The sequence below is a fragment of the Manihot esculenta genome, chromosome 14 (assembly GCF_001659605.2).
Source record: "Manihot esculenta cultivar AM560-2 chromosome 14, M.esculenta_v8, whole genome shotgun sequence".
NCBI lineage: Eukaryota > Viridiplantae > Streptophyta > Magnoliopsida > Malpighiales > Euphorbiaceae > Manihot > Manihot esculenta.
In genome coordinates, this window is record NC_035174.2 from 16,608,869 (window position 1) to 16,626,565 (window position 17,697).

At 32.3% G+C, this 17,697-nt stretch overlaps 1 protein-coding gene across 2 annotated transcripts in view; it reads left to right on the forward strand.

Moving 5' to 3' along the window:
- Positions 1-2,349: 2,349 nt before the first annotated feature.
- The window catches only part of LOC110630804 (diacylglycerol kinase 4), a 60,760-nt gene continuing 45,412 nt past the window's right edge, over positions 2,350-17,697 (forward strand). For both annotated transcript variants that reach the window (XM_021778390.1, XM_043950799.1), the window contains exons 1-7: positions 2,350-2,855; positions 3,310-3,432; positions 3,598-3,735; positions 3,818-3,903; positions 8,275-8,362; positions 8,810-8,885; positions 9,007-9,089. In XM_021778390.1, coding sequence (XP_021634082.1) covers positions 2,511-2,855; positions 3,310-3,432; positions 3,598-3,735; positions 3,818-3,903; positions 8,275-8,362; positions 8,810-8,885; positions 9,007-9,089 — 939 coding nt within the window. In that variant the 5' untranslated portion in view covers positions 2,350-2,510. The remainder of the gene's footprint in view (positions 2,856-3,309; positions 3,433-3,597; positions 3,736-3,817; positions 3,904-8,274; positions 8,363-8,809; positions 8,886-9,006; positions 9,090-17,697) is intronic.

Below are 17,697 nucleotides of genomic sequence, written 5' to 3' on the forward strand. Positions count from 1 at the left end.
AGAAAATCTAAGATTTTATTTTTTCACTGCGCAATTTGAATTGCAATAATTTCAGAATTTCCCAATAAATTGAACATGAGATCTCCGAGCTTGTAGGTGCAAATTTCATTATTATTTTAGTAAGAAATATTTAATAATAATTTTAAATTATTTTAATGAGTTTTTAAATATTTTAAATGATAATATTCTATAAATTAGGTGTATATAAAAACATCCTATTAAACATTGCCCGACATCGTTTTAGCGTTTTAATATTTCAAATATTTGTATGGGTTATATTATAATTATTTTAATGGGTATTTAAATATAAGACGAGAGAAGAAAAATGTTGAGGATGAAATTTAAAGAAGAAAAATATAGAGAATGGCAAAATTGAGAGTATTTTGCCCATTCTTGAAATAAAAGAAAGGAAAAACTTGAGTGTAATTTCATCTTAAATATAAAAAATTAATACTTAATTTACAAATAAATAATATATTAACTAAAATTGCTGTAGACCTATATTAAAATCTAAATTAATAGCATAAATTAGGTATACATATATTCCAGTATGTATAATAAATTTTCATTAAGTATATTTCTTTTAAAGAAAAACTTTATCTCTCTATTTGAAAATAAGTATAAAAAAAATTATTATGAATTTTTAGAATATAGAAAAATTCACTAATTAATTTATCAGTTTTAAAAAATATATTGAAACGTTCATGATGTTTTAAAAAATTTATTAATTATTCTATTCATTAATTTTAACTATTAAATATATAAAAAAATTTAAAATATTCTTAATATTAAAAGATTAATTAATAATTTTTTATAAAATTAAAATCGACTAATAAATTTTTTTAAAAATTAAATGGTAAAAATTAAAAAAAAATTAATTAGTAAATTTTTTAAAATATAAAAAATATTTTAATATTATTTTAAAATTAAAAAATTAATTAGTGAGTTTTTAAATATAGAGAAATTAAATTTTCTATAATTTTAAAAAAATTCATTTGAAGTCTAAGACTGCACAATCCTTCTCCCTTTATGTAACATATTTTTTTATCTTTCTTTTTTATCTACAGCAACAACTCCCGACATCCTCTCCATCTGCAACATTGACTCGCATGCATGAAGGATTTGTCATGACTAACTCATTAGAGAAATCACCGTTGAAGAATTTGTGACGCTGCAAATAAAAATTGGGCACATGGCTAACGAAAAAGAATTCTTTATAGTAAAGGTTAAGTCAAGTTATAACCTTTTTCAAGAGAGAATTCATGCAAATACTTCATGTTGATATTCAATGTACGTTGAGCTAGAAACTTACCAGTCTATTGCGACTTTATAAAACTCATTCAATCGGTGGAGGAAACTTTGTTCGTAATCAACCCCATTTAACATATGAAAAATGAAAGACAATGCAATTAACAACTTAATTATACAATGTCATGAGGTTAGGAACACAGGAAAAAACCCAATTAATAATATGAATATCCAAATTCATTTTAAACTATTAATATTGTTAATATTAAATTTATTATAAATTTATTTTCAAATTCTGTTAATTTTTTTTTAAATGGGGATTGAAAATTAGAAAAATAGAATGTAAAACTTTTCAATTTTACTTAAATACATTTATTATCAGATTAAATCTGTGAGTGCCGAATTCGTTTAATTTTATATATTTTAATTAATAATGATGTAAAAAATATTTTTATTAATAATTTTTATTATAAAAAATATTATATTTAAAATATTTAAATTTTAATTTTTAAAAAGAAGTTATAAAATTTATTACTATTATTATAAAAAATATATTTATTTTAAATTAATTATTTATATAAATAATTTCAAATAACAAGTATATTATAAATAAAATCTCAATTTACTGAAACTTTTATTAGTATTAATTTTTAAATCTAAAATCATTCTAAATCTAATTATATATTATTAAATTTATTCTAATATAATTTAAATATATTGAAAATATTCGATTCATTACTATTTTTAGTAGAATTAACCTATATATACATATATATATATATATATACATATATATATATATATATATATATATAACAATCAACTGATTTTTCAAATGAAAAAATATATAAACTGTCCTTTTTATTTTTTATATTATTTAAATTATGTTTATTTATTTTAATAATATTATAAATAAAAACGATATATTTGTTTATATGTTAAAATAAATGATATAATATATGCCGTTATTAGTCCTAGCAGGTGTCGGCCATTGAAGTAGCAGGAAGGTGTGTGGTGTATTCAGTAATTTCAAAAAGGATACAGGGGCACTAATTTATCTGTCACCACGCCTCAATTTTAAAATCGGAAACGTAGCTTTAACGGACAAAATAAAAAAAAAAAAACATAAAAAAACAAAAACTGTTGCAACCATTTTCTCCGTTTCTCTCTACAAAAAGCCATAAAATTTTCAGTTCCTACTCAAACACAACCAAAGCCATTACAGCACTTGGCTTTGCAGAGACTGACGGATAGTATTGGAGATGGACTCGCCGACGTCGACCGGAGGATTGTCGGCGCGGATCGTGCCGGCGCGATCGTCGATGATTGAATCGATCGGTGTGTGCGGGTTGTCAGGGGTCGGAATCGATAAGGAGAACTTGAAGAAAAAGCTGCTGATTCCGAAGTATCTGCGTCTCGCCATTCGCGACTCCATCAGGTTTAAAGACGCCGTCGGTGTAGGCGAGCGTTACTTCAATACCGGTGAACTTAATGCCCGTGAGGAGGCTCCTGAGTGTCCTATGGTTGTTTTTGTCAATTCTAGGAGTGGCGGCCGACATGGACCTGAACTCCGGGAACGGCTTCAGCATCTAATGGGAGAAGAACAGGTACCATTTTTTTTTAAAATTGTGTTAAGTATGTATTCACTTGTTTTGGTGGTTTTTGTTTTTTAATCAAAGTTCTGTTTGAATGAAGAAGTAAAAGGTCCACTGGAAATTAACATTCCTATCTACTTCAGCTATCAAGATAAAAAATATCAGTTTTGCTTCAATGTGTCATGGATTTGTATGGTGGAAATGATTCACTGGTTGTTGAGTTTATATTGATTCATAGAATTCTTTTTTCATTTCTTTATTGATTGGTGGACACTCTATTCTTGTGGGTTATCCCCTAATTGATCACATATCACATTTAGGTAAGCCAGCGTATTTTCAGTCTCATTTTGTTTGGAACTCCAATATCTTGGTTTCTTTTTTTTAATTTTTTTTTGTTAATTTCCATGTTATTTGGAGTTGGTATGGTAAAGTTGCTGGTTTGAATGGGGAATGATTTGCAATGCAGGTTTTTGATCTCTTTGATGTGAGACCTCACGAATTTGTTGAATATGGGCTAGTCTGCCTAGAGAAGTTGGCTGGCCTTGGTGATTTTTGTGCCAGAGATACTCGAGAAAAGATGAGAATTATGGTATATTTACTGTGACAACTCATCATGAGCATATTTTTCTGGATTCATTTAGTGTAATCAGTGGGACTTGTGAGAATGTCATGCATTGATATGGGCAGTTGATGCTATGTTAATACTCTAGAATACTTGTACTTCACATTGTAAAGTTCTTGGATGGCTTGGCAGGTTGCAGGAGGTGATGGTACAGTTGGTTGGATACTGGGGAGTCTTGCAGCACTTAACAGACAGGGGAGGGAGCCAAACCCTCCTGTGGGAATCATTCCTCTGGGTACTGGCAATGATCTGGCTAGGAGTTTTGGTTGGGTAGGCATGTTTTTTACATTGAATTCTGGCCTGCTTGCTTCTGTCTTGCTTTTATCAAACCATATGCAAATATTTTCTTCAGGGAGGCTCATTTCCATTTGCTTGGAAATCTGCTGTGAAAAAATCTCTTCACAGGGCTATTACTGGTCCAGTTTGCCGTCTAGATAGGTAAGTGTTTTCTTATCATGTAACAACCGTTACTCTTTTTCAAAATTAAAGGTGCTACTTTCATTTCTTCTTCTCAAATTATAGGCTTAGGGGAGGATATTGACTTCCTTATAGCCAAAGTTTGCAAAACATCATTGAAACTCTTTAAGTCCTAGAGTCATAAACGAGCTGAGTCTGCTTTTGAATTAGTTCATTCAGATGTTTGGGACCCATGTCTAGTTGGATCTAAGACTGAATTCAGATATTTTATCACTTTTGTGGATGATTACTCTAGAATGAATTAGATTTAGTTTATGACACATCGTTCGGAAGTATTTTCTCATTTTTCTGCATTTTGTACTGAAATCAAGACTCAATTTAATGTTTCTGTGCAAATTTTGCGGAGCGATAATGCTAAAGAATATATGTCAGAATTATTCCAGGCTTATATGACTCAACATGATATTCTTCACCAATCATCATGTGTTGATACACTTGCTCAAAATGGAATAGCTGAAAGGAAGAATTGACATCTTCTTGAAATTGCTCGAGCTTTGTTGTTTCAAATGCAAGTTCCTAAGCAATTTTGGGCCGATGCGGTCTCTACTGCATGCTTTCTCATTAATCGCTTGCCCTCTACAGTACTAAATAGTAATACTCCTTATAATGTGCTCTTTCCTAAGAAGCTATTATTTTCTCTCGAACCACGACTATTTGGCAGCACTTGCTATGTTCGGGATGTCAGACCTCATGTGACTAAACTTGATCCTAAAGCTTTGAAATGTATTTTTTTGGGATATTCTCGCCTTCAGAAAGGGTATCGGTGTTACTCTCTAGACCTCAACAAATATCTGGTCTCAACAAATGTAGCATTTTCCGAGCAAATTCCTTTTTATCCTGTTGCACAAACCTCTCATGATCAAGAGGAGGACGATGAGTGACTCATTTATAGAATCATATCTGATGGTGGGACTTCTTCGAGTATGCCTTCTGTTGTACAATCTGATGGTAACATTCCTTCTAGTACTCAGTCTCCTGTTAAACAGTCAGTTGTTCAAGTTTACTATCGAAGACCAGTACCTGATGATACATATCCTGCACCGGAATCTTCTTCGCCATCGGATCCACCACCGAGTGACCTTGACCTCCCCATTAGTCTTCGTAAAGGTAAACGATAGTGTAAATCTACCTATTCTATTGCTAACTTTCTGTCTTATGATCACCTGTCTCCTTCCTCTACCTCCTTAATTGTCTCTCTAGATTCTATTTCTTTGCCTAAGACAGTTAAAGAGGTCCTGCCTCATTCTGGATGGCGTCATGCAATGTTTGAAGAGATCAAGGCTCTAGATGAAAATCATACTTGAGAACTAGTTGATTTACCTTCTGGCAAGAAGGCTGTGGGCTGTAAATGGGTTTTTGACATCAAAGTCAATCCAGATGGTTCCATAGCGAGGCTTAAGACTCATCTTGTCGCCAAAAGTTATGCCCAAACCTATGGCGTTGACCATTCTGACACTTTTTCTTCTATGGCAAAGATGACCTCAGTTTGCTTATTCATCCTTAGCTGCTTCTCAGCTTTGGCCTTTACACTAATTGAATATCAAGAATGTATTTTTACATGGTGACCTCCAAGAGGAGGTGTATATGGAGCAACTACCAGCGTTTGTTGCTCAGGGGGAGAGTATGGAAAATTTTGCCATTTGAAGAAATCTTTGTATGGTTTAAAGCAGAGTCCCGTGCATGGTTTTGCAAGTTCAGTGAAATTGTTCAAAAATTTAGATTGAAAAAAAGCAAGTGTGACCATTCAGTATTCTATAAAAATTCAGATACTGGTATTATTCTCCTTGTTGTATATGTTGATGATATTGTCATTATAGGGAATGATAGTACATAGATCTCTTCTCTCAAAAACTACTTCCATGCGAGTTTTCATACTAAAGACTTGGGTCAGCTTAAGTATTTCTTAGGAGTCGAAGTCTTGAGGAGTAAAAGGGAATTTTCCTGTCTCAAAGGAAGTATGTCCTTGACTTGCTTATAGAAACTGGGAAGATGAGAGCTCAACCATGTAGCACACCAATGATTCTTAATATATGTCTTACAAAGGATGACAGAAACCCTTATGATGATCCAGAGAGGTACAGGAGGTTGCTTGGAAAGCTAAACTACCTTTGGTGATGACTCGGCCAAATATTACTTTTGCGGTAAGTGTTGTAAGTCAGTTTATGTCTTCACCTTCGGTGAAACATTGGACCGCTCTAGAACAAATTCTATGTTATCTAAAAGGGACTCATGGACTTGGTATACTCTACAGTGATCATGGACATACTGCACTTGAGTATTTTTCTAATGTTGACTGGGAGGGATCCAAAAGTGATAGAAGGTCGACTAGAGGCTACTGTGTATTTGTTGGAGGAAACCTAGTGACTTGAAAAAGTAAGAAGCAAAATGTGATATCCAGATCCAGTGCCGAGTCAAAATACAGGGCTATGGCTCAATCCACTTGTGAATTCTATGGATAAAACATCTGCTGAAGGAAGTTGGTATTGATGTTGCGTCACCCGTGAAACTTTAGTATGATAATCAGACTGCTCTTTACATTGCTTCCAATCCAATATACTACGAACGGACTAAGCATATTGAAAGTTGATTGTCATTTCATCCGTGAGAAGATTCAAGAAAATTTAATCTCCACCAGTTATGTGAAGACAGGAGAGCAACTGAGTGATCTATTCACTAAAGCTTTAAATGGGTCTCGAATAGAATATCTTTCTAACAAGTTGGGCATGATAAATATTTATGATCCAACCCCCGTGTTAGAGTGTGAACATAATCTGTACATTATCATAGGAGATTACATAATTATAGACTAATTGATTGATAGAGAATTCTTAGGAGCCGCCTTAACAAGGCCTTATAATCTGTATAAGATAAGGAATAATTAGGTAATTTTCCGTATATTTCTCCATGGAAATAAGTGTGTATATATACAGTAGCCTCTAGTCTATAATTAGGTAATAACCATTGCTTTCCGTTGCTTTCTAGTTCTATCTATATATATCCTGTGAAATAGTTGTCATCCATGATTTTTCAAAATTTGACATCTTAATGTCAGGATTAAATACCTTGCTTATAGTGTTGAGGTTGTTGCATTGTAGTTCTATATAACCGTTATGTTAGAACTAACCGTTATATAACATACATAAACACACACACATGTTATATATATATATATATATATATATATATGTATGTATATGTATACACACACATACACATATATGTATGTATATGTGTGTATATGTATAAGTATACACATGCACACCACACAATTGTTGTATTATGTAGCTTGCTTATAGCTTTGAGGTTGTTGCATTGTAGTTCTATAAAAATGTTTGAGTATCTATGTATACGTGAAATAGCTGTGGTCCTTAATTTTGAAAATCTGACATGCCTTGATGTCAACATTAAATAACTTGCTTATAGCTTTGAGGTTGTTGCTTTGTAGTTCTCTATAATCGTGGCATTGAAATATGGGAGGCCTCTCATATTAAGATTTGCATTATATTTGAATTTTGAAAGGTTTATTTTTATTGAAAAAGTTTATCTAATATGGAACTTACCATCAGAATTTTGTAATTTTTTTTTTGCCAAAGAAGGGATTCCTAAGATGGAGTCTTCCATTATATTAGTTATTAACCTGCATTAAAATATTGCAAAGTGTTGTATTATATTAGTTATTAACCTGCATTAAAATATTGCAAAGTGTTGTTAATGACATTTACATTTTATTATGAGGTTGTTGCTTTGTAGTTCTATATAATCGTGGCAGTGAAATGTAGGAGGCTGCTCATATTAAGAGTTGCATTACATTTGAATTTTGAAAGGTTTATTTATTTTTATTGAAAAAGTTTATCTAATATGGAACTTACCATTAGAATTTTGTAACTTTTTTTGGCCAATGATGGGATTCCTAAGATGGAGTCTTCCAATATATTAGTTATTAACTTGCATAAAAATATTGCAAAGTGTTGTTAATTACATTTACATTTTATTATGATAATTCCTTGATTGATATGTGAAGCCAATAATGTCATGATAACAATTAACTAAAATCAATATGACAAATATCATTTTCATTCACGAGTTTATGATCATTAGTTTAGCAAAATATAAATATGAGCGGTTCCATTTTATGTGCATGTAGTGACTAAGAAATCTCTATTGACAGTTATGGATTACCTTTTTGCAATATATCTTTTCCCCACTTTGCATCATTTTGTCTGCCCAATTAGTTGGATTCTTATTCATGAATAGACCCCTATTTGTTATGACAGCTGTAGCTTGATTTTATCATTTCAGTGCATTAACTAAACATTATCTTTGATGATGCAGTTGGCATCTTCTAGTGATGATGCCATTTGGAGAAGTTGTGGATCCACCCTATTCTTTGAAACACACAGAAGACTGTTCTCTTGATCAGGTTGTAAATGTTGCTGCTTTAAAATTTTCTCTCACCCAACTGCCCTTAAATGCTCATTTCTTTGGCTCATACTCATAGATTAACTTCATAAGTTTTAGAATTTTTTTAAAGTTCATGTGAGTAATTGTACTTTGCTTCTTCCTTAAGGGATCCAGGGATATTACTTTTCTTTAAACTATGGGTCAAGATATTATTATTCTCTCTTATCTAAAATACTATCTCTCCTTTGTTTTCCTTTACCTACCCATGTATCCAAATCTCTCATTTTTTTTTCCTTAAAAAAAGAATGAAAGGTTAATGTGCACTTTTAGTAATAACGAAAAAAGTTTATTTAATTGTATACAATGAAAACTGCCACAAGTTTGAGGCCCCATGTTTGTTGTAATTTGATTATGTGAAGTGTTTGAGGTTATGTTTTTTTATGGCCTACTCTTCTTGCCATTACAGGGTTTGGAAGTTGAGGGCCCGTTGCCTGAGAGAGTGAATTGCTATGAAGGAGTCTTTTACAATTACTTTAGTGTAGGTATGTTAATATGAGTTCCAAAAGCGTTAAGCAAGCTGTTTTGTTTACATGCGTATGATTCATATCAAACAAAACATTTAATTTTATTACAAAGAATTTAATTTTATTTTTGGTCATATAGGAATGGATGCTCAAGTAGCTTACGGCTTCCATCATTTACGTAATGAAAAACCTTACCTTGCAAAAGGTCCTATAACAAATAAGGTTTGGTTAAATCTTTGTACCCATTCATATATGACTTCATATATTTTAATTTTCCTTGAAAATATAACATGAACTTAACATTTTATTATGAAGTTCCTTGTGCATTTCATCTTTCTTTACTAGATTAGTTTCCTTCAAAGTATTGCTCTAAAGACTTTCCTCTGGAACATGGATAATAATAATAATAATAATAATAATAATAATAATAATAATAATAATAATAATAATAATAATAATAATAATAATGATAATGATCGTGATTTAATGTTAACGTTAAGTAATAGTAATAGTCTATCATTTTCATAGATATCTTTTTTTTCATTTAGGCAAAATGGCGTTCCTAGACTTTGAAAAGTAAGTAAAAAGTAATTTAAGTCTTGGTCTGACGCAATATTCTTAATAGAACTTAATAAAACCTATAAAATATAAGAATTATAAATAATCAACATCAAAAATAAATTTAATGAAATTTAAAATTTTCATATATTTTTATGGCTTTCTATTATTTATTTTACATGTAGAGTGATAGTCATATATTTTCAATGATACCTTCAAAAATTTTAAAGGAGATTATGAGATTAAAGTTTTGTGTTTGTTTGATAAGAAAATAAAATAAAATAATTTTCTTTTATGTGATTTATTGAAGTAAATGATTTTGTGTTTTTAATAAACTTAAGTTTATAATAAATCAAATAAAATAATTCTATAAAGTCTATAAAAAATAATTATTAATTTTATAAAGTCTATAAGATAAATAATTTAATAAAAAATCTGAAAATATTTTAAACATAAGATAAATAATTTAATAAAAAATCTGAAAATATTTTAAACTTAATCATAAAATTTTTTCAAATTAAATTTATTTATTTAATGCCGGCTAAGTGCTTGCAGGTCCCAGTTTTATTTACTAATGGAAAATTAATAGAGTTAAGGTTTTGAACTTAAAATGGCTCTTAAAATGTTTAAGAGTTTAAGTGACTATTTTAAAAGTTTGAGAAGCGGACCATTTTATTTGACTTTGGCTTAGCTAACTTTTTGCTTGTTTCTTAAGGATTTAAATAGGGTGTTTGCCTTTATTTTATTGCCCGAATGGAGGTAGCAACTCATTATTTTGTTTTCTAGTTTATCTGAGTCTACGTTTCTGTTTCTGTTTCTAACTTTCTTTCAACTTTTCATTTAAAATTTTCTCTCTTTCTACAAGTCTTTACTTTTTGAGCTAAGATTTTCAACCAATGAGAGTTTATTTGAAGTGAAGAAGAGCGATTAATCACACTTTTACATATAAATTTGAAACAAAAGTTTTTTGTTTTGTTTTCTAATACCTATTCATACAAAAACTTTGTAATTTTTTCAAACATGTGTAAAGCATTCGGCTGTTATAGTTATATGCAGCCATTACATGCTTCTTTCCACTTGTGGTTGTGACTGCAAATGTGGCTGCAATATAAACCCATTTATGTGTATTTGATATAACTATGCTTAGTATTTGGTTATGTGTCTTAGTTTGAGTATATCTTTAAATCTTTGTTATTTCATAAACTTAGCAGATTTTTCAAAAAAATTTGCATAATGGTAGATTGTTACTGTTACATTACCGCCTTTTTAGGTCTATTTTCATTACCCACAGCCATGATTGCGTGACGCAACTGCAATTCAAATCCATGTTTTTGATTGAGAGAGGTGCTAAATTACTTCTCATCCGCGAATCTTATAACAATATAGGTGCACATGTGAAACATTTTGGTGCAAATTAATATATGACTTTAAAAGATTTGGAGATTTCATATTATCATTTTAGTTTTTGAATTTATAGTAGTGGATAGGTTTTATTATTCAAATCATATCATAGTCATCTAATTTGCTTCTCCAAATGCTACATACCACGACTTGGTACATGTGCTCCAAAACATAGTATGTTAGCATTATGGATCACCTCAATATGCAATATGGATTGCTAAAACTTGCATTTCAGGTTTTGCTTTGCTTTTGATTTAGCTAGTATGTTTCCAATGGCAATGCTTATCAACTGGAAAGGACGATTAAGTTTTAGTAAGGGAAAGTAGTAATATGTTCAATGTAGAAAGGTAATATTCATTGTGTATATTATAATAGAGATTACAACACATTTATACATAAAAAACTTTATCTAGAAAGGAAAAGAAATCAAGCCTATGATCATGCAATCTCTAAGGTTAAGCAACTAACACATCTATCGATATTATCAACATAATATTTACTTCCTTTAACACTCTCTCTCAAGTTGGAGCATAGATGTTAATCGTGCCTAACTTGTTACATATATAATCAACTTAAGTCCCATTTAGAGCTTTAGTGAAGATATCTTCTAATTGTTCTTCAGTTCTGATATGTCCCGTTGAGATTATCTTTTATTGGACCTTCTCACGAGCAAAATGACAGTCAATCTCGATATGTTTGGTCCTCTCATGAAATACTGGATTAGAGGCAATATGGATAGCTGCTTGATTATCACAATACAACTTAGCAGGCACTGAATTTGTGAATCCAACCTCTTCCAATGATTGACACCCACAAGACTTCACATACAACTTGTGCCATGGCTCGATATTCAGATTTAGCACTAGAATGAGAGACCACATTTTGCTTCTTACTTCTTCATGAGACGAGGTTGCCTCCCACAAAAATACAATATCCAGTGGTTAAGCTTCTATCAATAACCTTCGAACCTGCCTAATCAGTATCAAAAAAGCATTCAATATTTGAGTGCCCATATTTACCATAGAAGAGGCCTCGTTCTGGAGCCCCTTTCAAGTAGCAAAGAATCTATACTAGAGCATCCCATTGAGCAATAGTAGGAGAGGACATAAACTGACTTACCACACTCACTGAATATGCAATATCAGGACGAGTCACTGTCAAATAATTCAGCTTGCCAACTAATCTTCTATACATTTCAGGATCTGCAAATGTATCGGTGTCTTTTGTGATAAGTTGAAGGTTAGAGGTCATTGGTGCACTATAATGCTTAGCATTCAATTTTCCTATTTATGTTAACAAATCAAGAACATTTTTTCTTTGAGATAAGAAAATGCCTTTCTTATACCGCATAACTTCAATGCCCAAAAAATATTTCAAGGAGCCCAAATCCTTTTGTATGAAACTGTGTTTTGAGAAATTATTTTAGGGATGTAATGCCAGTAACATTACTTCCTTTGATAACAATATCACTCACATATACTACAAGCAGAATTACTCCATTATTAAAACTTTTATAAAACACCGAGTGATCACACTTACTCATCTTCATTCTAAACTGTTGGACCACCTCACTAAACCTGCCAAACTATGCACGAGGACTTCGTTTCAAGCCATAGAGGGATTTTCGAAGTTTACAAACCTTGCCTAACTCCCCTGAACAACAAAACCAGGTGGTTGCTCAATATAAACCTCCTCCTGAAGGTCACTATGAAGAAAAGCATTTTTAATATTCAGTTGATGCAAATGCCAATCATGTTGCCAAGGAAATAAACAATTGAACAGATGCGAGCTTGGCAATTGGAGAGAATATATCAGAATAGTCAACTCCATAAGTTTGAGCATAACCTTTGGCCACTAAACAGGTCTTGAGGCAAGCAACAAATCCATCAGGGTTTACTTTCACTGCAAATACCCATTTACACCCAATAGCCCGCTTTCTTAGGAGCAAGGACACCAACTCCCAAGTACTATTAGTGTCTAGGGCCATAATTTCTTCCATTGTAGCACGCCAACCAGGATGGGATAAAGCCTCAATAACAATTTTGAGGACTAAAATAGAATCTAAAGCAGTGGAAAAATAATGGGAAGAAGAGGATAATTGACCATAAGAAACAAAAGAAGAAATAGGATGAGTGCAAATATGTTTACCTTTGTGAAGAGTAATAGGCAAATCTAAATCAGACGGTAAAGGATCGGTGGGAGCAGAGTCTGCCGATGAAGAAGCTGGTAGAGCAGTGGAGTCAAAGTCCTCTAGGCATCTAGAATAAACATGAAAAATGGGAGGGCAACCTGGCATATGAGAGGAAGGTGCATGAAGGGTCTGAGAATGAGACAAAGAGCGAACAGTATATAACAGGAGGTCATCTTTCTCACCTTGGGTGTCATAAATAGAGGATGGTGGAAAGAATGAAGTGGACTAAAAAAATATTACATCAGCAGACATAAAGTACTGATTAAGATTAGGAGAAAAATAATGATACTCTTTTTGAAGTCTAGAGTAGTCAAGAAAGACACATTTGAGTGATTTGGGATCCAATTTAATAATCTATGGATAAAACTTACGAACAAAACAAGTATAGCCAAAGATATATAATTCAATAGAAAACAAAGATTTAGTGGGAAACAAAATGTTATAAGGGATATCATCATGAAAAACGGAGGAGGGCATGCGATTGATAAAAAAATAAGCAGTGAATACAACATCAACCCAAAAGCATTTAGGGACTTTCATTTAGAATAAAAGAGTTCTGGCTATTTCAAGAAGATGTCAATTTTTTCATTTGACAATCCCATTCTGTGAAAGAGTCAACACAGGAAGACTGATGAAGCATCCTTTTTTGTGACAAATAAGATTGAAATTCCCTAGAAAGATATTCTTTAGCATTATCACTTTGCAATTTGAATAGAAATATGCATAGAAAGCACAAAAGATAGAGAATAATTCTAAACGACTCTTCATTAAAAATAATCAAGTAGTGCGAGAGAAATCATCAACAAAAGTAACAAAGTACTTGAAGTCAGACTTAGACATAATAGGACAAGGACCCCAAACATCTGAATGCATTAACTTAAAGGGGGACAAAATCCATTTATTTACTCGAGACATAGTAGGTAAACTGTGATGTTTGGCAAATTGATAAGACTCGCAATCTAAAATAGATAAAGAGTGAAACTGTGTACATAATTTCTTCAAAACAGAGAGAAAAGGATGCCTCAACCGACAACGAACATCAAAAGGAGTTAAACTCATGGAATATGTAAGAGATCTAAGTAGTTGTTGATCCAAGATGTAAAAACCCTCTAACTCACGCCTTCTACCAATAATTTGCTTCGTCAAAAGATCCTGAAAAATACAATGACCAGAAAAGAATGTCACAACAATTCAGTGCACGGGTGAGTTTACTAACGCAAAGCAAATTAAAGGAGAATTCAGGAAGGTATAACAGAGAGGATACAGAAAGAGAAGGCGTTAATTTGACATGTCTAGAATCCATGACAGAAGATTTAGAGCCATTAGCAAGAGTAACATAAGAAGATAATGTATGAGACTTAAGATTGGGCAAAAGGGTACAATTACTTGACATATAATCGGTAGCACCAGAACCAATAATCCATTTTAAGGATGAAGACACAAAGGATGCAGTAGAGTTACATGACTCAGCAATTGCAGTGATAGGAGAATTAGAGGATTTCAGAGATGTCTGGTATTGAGTGAATTATGAATACTCATCTACAGATATCAAAATTTCCTTATTAGAAAAGGCCTCAACTGTCATGTGCGCTATTTGTGAGTGTTGATTCTTATTCTAAAGTTTCAAGCATGTCTTCTTAGCGTGTCTAGATTCACGACACTAATAACAAATGATTCCACCAGAGTCAGAAGTAGGAACTACTTTCTAGGACGCTGAGATCCTCTACCATCATTAAAACCTCCCCTTTTCTCACCTTATCTGCCACTGTCATGGAGAGGAAGATTCTGTATGCAAAACCTTAGTGAAAACATCATGTAACAATAATATTTCAGAGTCAGAAAGAACTTGAGATTTAGCTATCTCAAACTCTAGAAGGAGACTTGCAAGAAAGCTCATAACAACCATTTGCTCTCGTTGAGCTTATTGAGTTTTCACATTTATACTAAAAGGTATCAAGACATTAAGTTCCTCGAACACCCTTTTAAGATCCTTAAAATATGAAGTTAGAGTTCTATCATATTTCTCAGCTTTATAAAACACCTTATACACATCATAAATGCGAGAAATATTCCCTTTGACAGAATATAATAACTCCAAATAATCCATTAATTCTTTAACAAATTTACTGTGATTAATAAGGCTGATTACCTCACTATGAATAGAATTTCGGATCTGCAAAAATAATCAAGCATCATCTCTCATCCAATCTTTCCTAGTGTCATCAATTAGAGGATTCTTGATAAGATGATCATCCATTATGATATTTCGTAAATAAATACGGATTTAACAAATTTACTGTGATTAATAAGGCTGATTACCTCACTATGAATGAAATTTCGGATCTGCAAAAATAATCAAGCATCATCCCTCATCCAATCTTTCCTAGTGTCATCAATTAGAGGATTCTTGGTAAGATGATCATCCATTATGATATTTCGTAAATAAATACGGATAGTCTTACTCTAATCCAGAAAATTAGATCCATTTAATTTGTGTTCCGTGATTTTAGTCATCACAAAAATCACATTAGCTATGGTATTTTTAACTTCAGCCATGAGAACAACCAACGCAAAGCAATGACAATAGAAGAAATAGGAAAAAAGGATGTGAATAGTATCAAAATGCTAGGACGTGAATAGTACCAGAACGCTAGGACATGAAGAATACCCAAAAATACAATCTAAACCAAAAACACCTCCACCAAACACCCAAACGACAAACAGACCACAGAACTGATGACAGTGCTTTGAGGTGACTCCGGCTAGGGTGACTGGAGCAACAACGGACATGTGACGCACCTCCATGCACCGGCGAGTGGGACGGTGTTAAAAAACTTGTCGTGGCGCGTGAAGCTCACTCTTGGCCGTACAACCATTAGCTCTTTAGGGAAGGGTCGCCGACTCTCCGGCATCCTTCCTGGATGGATGGTGAGAGACAAATGTCACTCTATATGAGTAATCTTAAAGAATATGAGTCCTAAGTTTCAAAACAGAATAGAAAAAAAAAATAAATCTCTACACGAGAAGCTCTGATACCATGTAGAAAGGTAATATTTGTTATGTATATTATAATAGAGATTACAACATATTTATACATGAAAAATGTTATCTAGAAAGGAGAGGGAATCAAGTCTATGATCATGCACTCCCTAAGATTAAGTAACTAACACATCTATCAATATTTACTTCCTATAACCTATAACATTCAAAAAGAAGAAGAAGAAATAGAATATGAAATGGAAATGGGTTCCTAATTATAACATTAAGTGAGATTTGTTGCTTATTTATTATTTGTAATGGGAAGTAATGAAGGGTTAGTCATGTGGCTATTTCTACTAATTTTAAGTGAGTAAAATACCAGAAATTGAGTAATTTATTGCGATAGGAGCCAATTAATATATGAGCTGCTAAATTTGTTAAAATTTAAAATTGGAATAAAATTTCAATTTGGCTAATTCATTGGTGTATGCTACATCTAATGGTGAAAATTTTATGGACTTTCTTTTTTAGTAATCTTAGATTTGTAAATGTATAAATTGTTAGAGATAAGACTTTCTTTGGGGTCCACATTTATTTGCTTAACCTTTTAGATGGAATGGTGTCTTAACATGAATCAGGGCCTCCTAGACCAAAATGTCTGGTATTTGAATCATGGCCATCCTTATTTACTAACTAAACATTTTAGGACAAGGTAAAGTAGGCCTGTGTGGTTGTTAACTCTTCAATCCTAGTTGGCCTTTGCATGCAAGTGTGCATTAGAAATAAAAGTACTATTGGGGCCTCTCCTGAGCTTTTAGGTTGAGTATTTTGTGATATGGTGTCAAAGTCTCTAAGATAAAAAAAGTCCAAAGTTTGAATTTTACTGTCCCCATTTATTAATTAAACATTTTGGCCCAAGGTAAAATGGGCTTGGACTCTTTTATGCTTCAACGCTAGTGAGCATTCGCATATAGGTGTATGTTAGAGATAAAATTGTTCTTAGGGCCTTTTCCTACAAGCTTGAGCTTTTGGGCTAAGTAGTTTCTTGATATGTTATTAGAGGTTCTTAAACTCAAAAATCTAAACATTCAAATCTTAACTGCCCCTATTTATTGAGCATTCATGCTATTGTGTGTTAGAGATAAAACTATTATTGGAGCGCTCAAGTGCGTGAAAAAGGTTAAATGATTTCTTGAGATGGTATGAGTCTTTCAGACCAAAAGGTCTAGATTCAGACCATGGCTGCTTCCACTTATTAATTAAACATTTCAGCGCAAGGTAAAGTGAGCTTGTTTTTGTTCGTGCTTAAAATTCAGTGGCGATTTGCATGTGGGGGTGTATTAGAGATTAAACATTTAAACAATTATTTACCTGCAAGTTTGATCTTTTATGTTGAGTGGATGCTTGACATAAATCATAAAAATATGTATTTCTAAAATTTCTATGAAAAATAAAAGGAAATTATTATTTAATTTGATATTTTTTTTGACTTGGGGATTATAGTTCACATACCGTGAAGCAAATTGATATAGTTTAAGAACCACCACAAATTGGTGTACGAACTAACCCTACACTCCTGTTTTATATCTTGCTGAGTGGTGTATCTTGTGCCCATACCATGCATTCCTGGTAACTGTGAGTCATATGTTTAGTAGACTGTGTTTGGTCTCCATTTGCAACCATGATAAAATTGATGGATAT